At 48.7% G+C, this 10,509-nt stretch overlaps 1 protein-coding gene across 4 annotated transcripts in view; it reads right to left on the bottom strand.

The window, feature by feature from the left end:
* Limk2 (LIM domain kinase 2) overlaps positions 1-10,509 on the bottom strand; it is a 68,068-nt gene that overhangs the window by 2,646 nt on the left and 54,913 nt on the right. For 2 of the 4 annotated variants that reach the window (XM_010603823.3, XM_010603825.3), the window contains 9 exons: positions 10,159-10,345; positions 9,789-9,806; positions 9,168-9,254; positions 8,070-8,201; positions 7,828-7,884; positions 5,649-5,714; positions 4,049-4,223; positions 2,723-2,778; positions 1,027-1,184 (listed from right to left, as the gene is read on the bottom strand). In XM_010603823.3, coding sequence (XP_010602125.1) covers positions 1,027-1,184; positions 2,723-2,778; positions 4,049-4,223; positions 5,649-5,714; positions 7,828-7,884; positions 8,070-8,201; positions 9,168-9,254; positions 9,789-9,806; positions 10,159-10,345 — 936 coding nt within the window. The remainder of the gene's footprint in view (positions 1-1,026; positions 1,185-2,722; positions 2,779-4,048; positions 4,224-5,648; positions 5,715-7,827; positions 7,885-8,069; positions 8,202-9,167; positions 9,255-9,788; positions 9,807-10,158; positions 10,346-10,509) is intronic. The other 2 variants (XM_010603824.3, XM_010603826.3) reach the window with 1 other exon arrangement.

Raw genomic sequence — 10,509 nt, 5'->3', positions numbered from 1 at the left:
ATATATATTTTAGTAGTGCTGGGGATCAAACTCAGGGCCTTGGCCATGCTAGGCAAATGCTGTATACTGGGCTTTATTTCTTGCCCCAGCCCCATGATTTCTCTCTTGTTGAGGCAAATTCTCACTATGTAGTTCAGGCCGTCTTCAAACTCCTGATGATCCTCCTGCCTCTCAGCCTCCTGAGTACAGGGATCACAGGCACGTGCCATCACATCTGACCCAGCCTTGTGATTTGTGATAGCAGGAAAAAAAAACCACAAAAAAATTCTAGTTTCTTAATGCGCAAACTGGAAAAGATGAGTGGTGACCTTGGTATAATGAAAGAATAAAGAATAAAGGCAATTTAAAGCATTTTAAAAAAGAGAAATGAGCTAAATGCCTAAGTTGCTCACTGTAGCTAATACCTGCTAGAAAAACCTCAATGTAGCTGCATTATGTAGATTTTATGTTCAAAGCCACTTAAAAGAATTTCATGTTGTTAATAAAACGACAAAGACTAAGTAGTAAAATGGAAAATGTAGGGCAAAATAGAAAACATTTATTATAAAAAAAGTATGTCTTGTACTTGCCTTGTAAATAAAGTTGACAAACAGAATAAAATATACTGAATATTAGGTGACATACATACATGCTAGCTAAGTTTTCTTCTACTGAGCTACAACCTCACCCCTAATTTTCTTCTTTTTGAGACAAGATCTCACTGTGTAGTTCACACTGGCCTCAGCCTCCTGACTGCTGGGAGTACAGGCACGTGCTGCCACGCCTAGCCCCAAATTTTCTTCTTTTAAACTTTATTTTAATGGGTATGTGTCAATGTCTTACCGAGTTCTCTTGCTACTATGCCTTTTTCTTCCTCCCCTCAAACCTGGCACATCAGACTTGTCAGGTGGCTTCAGTATTTGCTACTACATTCTTGAGCTCCAGGCTTCTGCTACCCTTATGCCTAGGAAGAGCTCATGGATGGCTTAACACTGGGGCAAGCACACCAGGACCCCGGGAGCTGGGAGAAAGGGGTGAGATACTAACCGGCTCTCAGGCTCCAGTTTGCAGCAGATGGCGGCTAGGGGGAAGAAGGCTGGGGGACAATCTGTGGGGACAAATTTCTCCCAGAAGAGCTTCACGTTGAGGCCAAAATCCAGTGTGCGGGGCAGGCAATCAGGATCTGCATACACCTGTCCAATGATCTACAGGTGAGAGCACAGCTGTCAGGAAGGGCTAGAGGTTGCAGGTACGTGCAGGGGAAAGGGATACTGTGTGCGGACAGAAGGATGTCGCTATGGCTACATCTAAAATGTCTTCCAGGTGGGCCTGGTTGGAGGAGGTGGGTTCCTGGGTACATAATCTTTTTTGGTACCGGGGATCGAACTCGGGTGCTTGTGATTGCAAGGCAGGCAGCAGCACCACTGAGCTCCATCCCCGGCCCTTGGAAGGGCGTATTCCCATCTCTGGCTCCTCCCTTTTATCTCTGCTTCTTGGACACCATGAGGTGAGCAGCTCTCCTCCGCCAGGCCCCTCCACCATGTTGCTTCTGCCTTGGAGCCTGCTGACTATGGACTGAATCCACTCAAACTGTGAGTCAAAGTAAACATCTCCTCCTTTAAGTTGCAGATGTCCCAGAGACAGAAAAGCTGACTAATACACATGTGCGGAAGAGGAAGTGGTAAAAACTTAAGATTAGATGGCTATCCCTCACCCCTATCTTTCCAAATCCTGCTAACCCAAACCTCTCTTGAGTCTGGTTAGTGAGGAGGGTTTAGGAGAGGCCTCACAGCAGCCAGAAAGTGGGCAAAAAAAGAATTAAGATGTGTTATGCACATGTACCAAGTCCCTGTATAAATATAATCATTATGTATTGCAAATGTGTACTAATAAAAATTAAAACTAAAATTAAAAAAAAGAAGAGGCTTCATTTCAGCAGAGCGCCATGTTCTAAGTGGTATTCACAGGCGGGAAGCTTCCACTTCTACCCTGCCCTGCCTATAGCCGTATCATCTCTGAGTCAAGACTGTGAGCAAGGACTTGGGTTTATTCATGTCTAAACACTTTGGCACCTGCTTAATGCTCTGTATACGTTAGCTGCTCAATTCGTATCTGTTAAAGGAAACAAAACAAAAACTTTTATCATTACTCTAACCATCCCTCGTCTTTCTTCTCTCCCACTTACGACTTTGTTTTGAGGAATTAGAGAAGCATGTTTTCAGCTGAATGCTTGGAGACAGATGTACTGAGCAATGCTGCCATGTGACTGCTAAGCTATCGAAGGCAGACATCTTTCCGTTACTTCCTCTGTACCTCTGGGTACCTAGCACAGGGCCAGAACCTCCTGGAATGGTTACTTCACCTTGCCAGATCTAGAGTGGGGGCACCACCAGGGCCTGTGGAGGGAGAACAGGAGGAACTGGGAAGGGTTAATGCGGTCTAAGAGCCTCACGGACAGTATTATGCCTTTCCTACTGAAAGTCTCAGTCTCACCTGCTTCTTACTGACCAAGTGACTAAGAGCTAGCCACTGCTCCTTTTTTGAGTCTGTTTCTTTATCTGAAAAAAAACTTGCTCAGTCATTTTTATGGAACATATAAATGGCACATCTTATAAGTGGTAAAATACTGTGCATGTGTTAATTTTATGGTTAGTTATTCTTTCCTAGGAGGAGCCCTAAATCTGAGGCAGGGCCAAGCTGGTAGGGCTGCTATCTGAAGAGTGGCCTTGGTGCTAGAGCTCACCTCACAGAGAACGATCCCAAAAGAGAAGACATCCACAGTCTCATCGTAGCTCTTTCCTTAGGGAACAGAGAAGAGCAGGCTGTTAAGTTTGCATGCCTCATCTGCTCTGCACTGGTCTCGGGTCAAGCCAAGCCACAGCCAAGAACCAGGGCTAGAGTAGGTCCTGTAGAGATGCCCCAGACTGATCAGAATGTGTTCTACCTGAAAATCACCTCAAGCCAGGTGTGGGGCACATGCCTATAATCCCAGCACTCAGGAGGTAGAGGCAGGAGCACTACCATGAGTTCAAGGACAGCCTGAACTACATAGCGAGACCCTGTCTCAAAAAGGGGAGTGGGATTTAGCTCATGGGATCTGCTGCCTACTTTGCAAGCAAAGGGTCCCAAGTTTGATCTCCCGTACCCCAAAAAAGGGGGAACTCATCTCTCCTCATGCAACTGCACATACAGATTCATCCAGGCTCTGTCATTATCTAGCTGTCTGCTTTTGAGCAAGCCAACGAATTTCCCTGGGCCTTACACTCTGAAAAGGCTGTATGTATCCCATCACTTCTAAGGCCTCACAACTGTTTCAAATATGCCAGCCAGGATAACTAGCTAGTTTGAGCATCATCCTCTAGGGGGCAGCACACCTAAATTCTCAGCCTGGAGAGAGAAAAGGCACAGTGGTGGTGAACCCATGGCACTTGTGCCACAGCGGGCTGTTTGTTATCATCGAAAGCTTTAAAAGGTTCACCATCACTGGAGGGCAATAAATAACCTGAGTTCTCACTTACCCTCTAGGTGAAAAAGCCAGTCAGACTTCACCATATGCCCAGGATGGCACACTGACTTATTTCCCAACACTAAACTCAGGGTGGATAGTTTATGAAGACCAGCCTGCTGAGGTCTAAAGAAATCATCCAGCCGGGACTGGGGAGGGCAGAACCAGTGGTGCCATAGCCTGCCTTGCAAGCACATGGTCCTGAGTTTGATCCCCAGTACCAAAAGCTAAAAATAAAAAATAGTAATAATAATAATAATAATAAAAAATCATCCAGCCGGCATGGTGGCGCACACCTGTAATCCCAGCCCTTGGGAGGCTGAGGCAGGAGGATTGCTGCCAGTTTGAGGCCAGCCTGGGGTACACAGTGAGTTCAAGGCCATCCTGGACTACATAGTGAGATAACAAAACAAAAGCAAACAAACAAACAAAAACCATCCAACCCTCAGCTCTAAGTATCTGGCTCTACTCTTCACAAGCCTCCCCAGGAGCTTCCAGGGCTTGGCTGCAAGATGTGGCTCTGTCTTCCCTCTGGGGCATCCCCTCCAGGACTTTGGGACTTACCATTCAGCATCTCAGGAGCCATCCAGTAGGGGTTTCCCACCACTGTATACCGCTTCCTACGGTCACTCTTGCGCAAGGTGCGTTTCTTAGTGGTAGCCTTCTCCACTGGGGGCCTTTTCCTTTCTTCTACTATGAGCCGTGACAGTCCAAAGTCTGCTACCACCACAGTCTTGTCCTGGTAAGATAAGGGCCTGGTCAGGACCTGCTGGGGACATTTTCAAACCTGTTCTCCAACCTTAAGCTACGAGTATAGGCAAGAGAAGCCACTACTAAGAAGAGAAACAAAGTACACAGAAGAGGAGAGTCACACCAGAAACCTCTGCCAGCTTTCTAACCACACACGGCTGGCATGTGTTTCTACTAGTATGGTATCCACCCCACTGCCCAAGATGGGTTTTACAACAGAGCTGACAGCCTGGCAGTGGGAGGGCTCTGGAACCTGGAGAGTGGACCTCAAAGGCGGTCAGGGGGTTTCTTTTGTTTTGGCTTTCCCCTGCTCTGCCTGGTTACTAAAAAAGATTGGAAGTTATTGCTAGGACCGGATAAGAGAAAAAGACAAAGTAGAGGCAGTCGGCGTGGGGAGTGAAGGGAGATAAACTCTTGGGATAGCTACAGGGCAGTCATGTGAAAAGGGATAGGTCCAGAGGGCAGAACCAGGCCATGTGATGGGCACACAGGAAGCCAGACTGCAAGTCAACAGGAGAAACAACACTGTAACAACCAGAGGGGCAGTGGGAGGAATGAGGGCACCAGACTGATCACTATACATGAACTGGCCGTGGTGGCCCCAGGCTGAGGTTTTAGGTGCTATTGCTGTAAAACAGGACAAGCAATTACCTGCTTTACAGGACTATTATAAGTTAAACCAGATAAAACGACAGGGCTCTATGTATAATTAAGGAATTTCTGAGATCCTTTCCATGTATATATGGGAAGTGTACTGGGTGGGGGATTAAAGTCAGGGATGCTCTACCATTGCTTAAAAACATTTTCTTTTTGAGACAGCATTTTGCTATGTAGTTCAGGCTGGGCTTGAACTCACTATGTAGCCCAGGCTGGCCTCAAATTTGAAGAGATCCTCCTATCTCAACCTCCCCAATGCTGAGATTATAGGTGTGCGTCACACCTGGCCACTCCCAGCCCTTTTAAATTTTTGAGAAACGGTTAAATTGCCCATTAAATTGCCCAGGCAAGATTGAAATTTGCTGTACTACCTTAGCCTTCCTGAATCCTAGGATTACAGCTGTGCCTCACTGCCTGGCTATTTTTTGTTTTTTGAATAGTGCTGTACTCTGATCCTAGGGCTTCATGGTGGGTAAGTGCTCTACCAGAAAGCTATATCATTAGCCATAAAGCCCTTTCTAATCAAATGATTTAAAATTGCTGCTGACACAAGTTGAAATTGTATGTGCATGCATCTGGGAGCTTTCAGAAGACAGTGGAAGGTGCTGGAGGCACTACAAAGGGTAAGACAGAAGCCCTTAGGCAACATCTCTGGCCTGAAGCCACAGGGAATAGTCAGCTTCCTGTAGGACAAAGAAGCTGGGAAGGCCAGCGGCGCCAAGGAAGTTTACACTAGACCCAGAGCAGTGGGACATACCAACTTGATGAGGCAGTTGTGTGAGTTCAGATCCCGGTGGATGATGCACATGGAGTGCAAATAGGCCTGGAACACAAACATGAGCCAGAGTGTCAGTATATGATTCTGGAGGTGGGGGCAATGGAACCTGCTCTTCTCCCAGGCCATGTCCCCACACCTTTAGAACCCAACTTGGACAATATGGCGGCCTCTTCCGCCCCCCGCCCCAGCCAATGTTTGGTCCCAACAACCAACAGAAAACCAAAGGCAACCCGGGCTTCCTCTCCTTCCCTGCTATTTCCTGTCTGTTCTTTTGTTCACCCATCACCAGTCTGGGCCTGGCTTAACCCCCACTGTTTTCTTCTAAAGGCCCCAACTCCAACGGGGCCAGGCTTATGCATCCCCATTTTATTTAGATCAAAACCATCTGAAGTGAATGCCCTCAGATGTACTGCTCCTCTTCCTCCTCCAACTATGATTCAGCTATCTTGGATCTTTCCTGCTGTGATGGGGCAAAAGTGACCTCCCTCCTGGTTCTGTGTTCCAGACATTTACCTCTCTCAAGGCTCTATGGTCCTCATTCTTGCTATACCTTAACCCATTCCTCTTGACATTCCGATATTTCTAATCAAGTTCCTGTTGGCTATTTCCCCTCTGCAGGCCTCCACCTCTGGCTCTTGTAACTCTGGGAAGCCACTTCTTTCCTTACCTCCCTGCACATGTGGAAGGAGTCATGTGCCTTGTCCAGCTCCTACCCCCCTGGAGATGCTCACACACCCCAGCCGACACATCTTGCTCATCTCCGTAGCTTATGACCTAGCTGCCTGTAGATCCATCCTCAAGGTTGCCCATATCTCTCCCATGCTTCCTGCTCCTGAGATCTTTGTGTGTCTGGTTTTTCTTTCCAGTCTCCTCAGTGTCAGCTCTTCTCTCTCTCTCTCTTTTTTTTTTTTTTGGTACCAGGGATCGAACTCAGGTCCTTGAGCTTGCGAGGCAGTCACCAGAACCACTGTGCTAAATCCCCAGCCTCAGCTCTTCTCAAAGTCATCTTTTCACAACATAACCTCTACCAACCTTATGGATGCCTCTTTTGCCCACAGCTCTGACTGACTCTTCTCTGTAAATACCTAGGTGACCAGGAGCCCATCCCCAAGTCCTGCTTCCTGCCAGTTACCTGCCCAAGAGATGCTGAAAGGTTCTGCTGACAGATCAATCTTGGCACGCACCAATCCCAGCTCAAACCTGTTCCTTCACCATCACTGTCTGCTAAGTGGCACCATTACTCTTAAGTTCCTTAAGCTACCTTGCCTCTTCCTGTAACCCTTGTTCGCTTACTCTCCATTCTGACACCATCCTGCCCCTACCCCCCATCTCTTATCCCCACCAACACTTCAATTTAGAAACGCTAAATGTTTCACTGGCCCCTCTACCCAGGTTCTCCCTGCTCGAGACTCTGCTTGCTATCTGTTGAAGCACAGTGACCTCAATTTACCTCCAATCTACTGTTCCAGACTGTTACTGTTCCAGGCTACATGGACCTCATGGGAGAAGCAGAAGGTAAAATCTCAGGTGTAGGGATCAGACTGACTAGCTCAAGATTCAAACTATGTCCCTTTTTAGCCTCAGTTTTTATCTGGAAACAAGGGTTGTTGTGAGGAATAAACATGCTCATGTATGTTAATCCCTTACCTCAGTGCCTGGTACACAGAAAACACTTGGTAACTATCAGTGGTTTTGATTACTAGGATTGGATTCTTTCCTCCCAGGTTTTTGCTGCAATCATCACCTAAACTCGGGGGCCTCTCCGCCAACAGAAACTTTTATCTAATTCCGACTCATCTTTCAGGACTCATCTAGAATTCATTTCTTTCTTCTCTGATTTCCTAGGCCGTGAAATGCTCTGCTTGCTCCAAGGGCCCTCAACGTGTGGACACCGCACTGATACCAAGGCCAGACCACCTCATGCTACAGTTTGCCTCTTTAGTTTGCCCTTAGAGATTTGGAATCCTTTGGGAATTGGGTTGTGGCTGAAAACAGTTGTCCGGGAGCAACTTCAATAGCACAGAGAGAAAACATTAATAATAGCGGTTCAATGACTCAGCCACGTAAGCTCCGGATGGGGTGTCTGTCTGCTAGTGCTCCTTTCAGTCCTCACACCTCTCCTTACTCTTAGCCTGGCAGGGCTGCTGGTGAGACTCACCATTCCAGATGCGATGCCTTTGGCAAACCTGACCTTCTGCTGCCAAGGGAATGGGTCCTGCAGGGTGGGGAATGCAAGTCAGATGCTGTGGGGTCCGGTCCCCATGGGTCAGCCTCCCTGTCTCCACCCAATCCCACCCAGCATGATCTTCTGGGGTCAAAGCAAGGCCCTCAAAGGCTCCAAGACAGTAGGAGGCTGACAATCTTTTAAGGCTCTTGGTGACTGCGGGATCATATGCTCACCACACTGCGCAGAAAGTCCTTCAGTGTGCCCCCCTCGATGTACTCTGTCAGCAGGTTCAGCTTCTTATCCTTGTACAGCACACCAATGAACTTGAGCACATTGGGATGGTCCAGGCTGCGCATCACTTTCACCTGTGGTTAGAGGAAGCCACAGAGGTTAGGGGTTAACTTCACATCAAGTCTTCCCCGCCTCCTCCCTCCAGGGACTGGCTTGGTGAGTGTTAGCTGCCTCTCCGACCTCCTCCTGTTTCTCCACTAGGATCAGAAAGAGAACACCACTATCCAGATGGGATGGCTTCACAGGCCTCATCCCAGGGATCCTGTTTTCTAGAAACTGCCCCGGGAAACTGGAGTGGACCGGCTCAAAAGTAAAATGAAGGTGGTGAGGGGCACCTGGGCCACAGTAGATGCTTGAGGAGAATCAGTCTCTGGGGCCCCCACGCCAGGCTCTCTTCAGGATATCAGGAGGCAGTTACCACACTGAGTCATATTAAACTGATCTGTTTTCCTGTCCATCACTTCCAACCTGACAGTTACCCTGATCCACACTCATCTGTTATCATATCCCTGTACCTGGCTTGTCCGATGTTTAGTAACTGTTCACTGGACAAATATTTACACTATGGTAGAGGGCGTGGGGATGTTCCTCTAGTGTTCTTTTCCACGCAGTGTTTAAAACAGTGACCCCAAACTAAGTTTCCTCTCAAAACCACTATTTATAAGGTTCTCCCTCTGCCAACAGTGACACCAAATTCCCAATCCTCCCACTTTGTTTTTGTTATGTCGCCCTGGCTGGCCCAGAACTCTGGGGCTCAAGTCGTTGCCCTGCCTCAGCCCTCCAAGTAACTGGCACTACAAACTAGCTGCGACTACACGTATAGTGGCAGCTCCAACCCCCATTTCCTTTATGTCTCCTCCACTCCCTCTCCTCTTACCTCTTTCTTTCCACCCCTGCCACCTCTTCTTTTGGTTTTCTGATCAGGGTCTTGTTACGTAGCCCAGGCTGGCCTCAGATTTGTAATCCTCCTGGCTCAGCCTCTCTAGTGCTGGGATTACAGGCATATGTTAACATGCAGGGTGCCAACCCTACTTTCTCACCTCAGTCAGAAAAGTCTTCTGTGTCTCCTCATCACATCGAATTAACTCCTTCATGACCATCACTTTGCCTGTGGCTTTGTGTGTCACCTATAGGGAGAGTGACTATTAATGGCACTGTCAGAGACTGGAGAAAGTTCTGGAGAATTGTTACAATCTAGGGGCAGGGGGTGTAGCTCTGTGATAGAATGCTTGCCGAGGATGTGCAAGGCCTTGAGTTTGATCCCTAGTACCAGGGGGAAAAGAAAGCACTATGCGCTTGGCTCTTCCATCTGTGGGAGGTCATACACTGAGCCACATCAGATCAGACTGACAGAGTTCAGGTGTAGAGGACACAGCATGGGGCAACAAAAGATTCAGAGGGAAGTTTCCCCTTCTTCCCTAGAGGGCTGGGCATGCATACAGGAGAGTCAAGAGTCCAGAGAAAGGAAGTGGAGGAGGAGGTAGAAGGGCACACTGCCAAGCCAAGCAGGGGCTGTTGTCATCTGGCACAGGAGTGAGTCTCTTGGGTGAACAGAAGTCTGGGAGCAGGAGGGTCAGTGCCACAGACATGCACCAGAGGGCTTGGTGGGTGGGGTAAGCTCTCCAGCCCCACTGCCCGACAAGCTGAGACACATGGCTTACCTGACCCCCCTCCCAGCTCTCAGCAGAGGAGGAGAGAAAGAGAGAGAAGTTAGTCTCTGAGACTGTGCACCGGGGCGGCAAGAGCCACTCCTCCTTGTGTTCGTTGTAGCACACCAGCACTGGGGCCTGTGGGCATAGCTCACCCCAACCTGGGTCTCCAGAGCCACAAGCTCACTGCAGAAGTGATGTGGCCTTAGGTGGTGCTGCGGAGCGGGGGCACAGGGGAGCTACACCATCACCCACAGCCAGGAAGGAGGCCTAGTGTCCTGCCGGGTATGGAGTGTGGCTATGTGATGACAACTTCCCAACAGAAGACGAGGGGCCGGGGATGGGGGAGCAGAGAAGTGCGACAGCTGCTTCCGGTGCTCACCTTGATGGCCTGTCCAAAGAAGCCCTTCCCCAGGATCTCCCCATGGATCAGGTCACACGGCCGGAAGATCTGCTGTGAGTAGCTGCTAGAGCAGCGGAGGGATTCTGAGCGGCTGATGTCACGGCTCAGCAGCAGGGGCTCCTTGGGGGAGCTGGGGCCAGGGGACTTGGAGATGCTGTTACTGCGCCTAAGGTGAGGGAAGATGAAGGCTGAAGGTACGCATCTCAGGCACACCGATCTGTTCCAAGGTCTATAGTTAGGATGCTATAGTTTGGAGGATGGGGGCTGTTAAACACATGTGCTATTTTGGAGCTACAGATACAAGTAGTTGTTTTTTTTTTTTTTTTTTTT

Source organism: Fukomys damarensis, unplaced genomic scaffold (genome assembly GCF_012274545.1).
Source record: "Fukomys damarensis isolate Sample0158 unplaced genomic scaffold, DMR_v1.0_HiC HiC_scaffold_12, whole genome shotgun sequence".
Classification (NCBI taxonomy): domain Eukaryota; kingdom Metazoa; phylum Chordata; class Mammalia; order Rodentia; family Bathyergidae; genus Fukomys; species Fukomys damarensis.
Note: the sequence above shows the minus strand (reverse complement) of the source record. Positions and strands in the feature narration are given on the sequence as shown.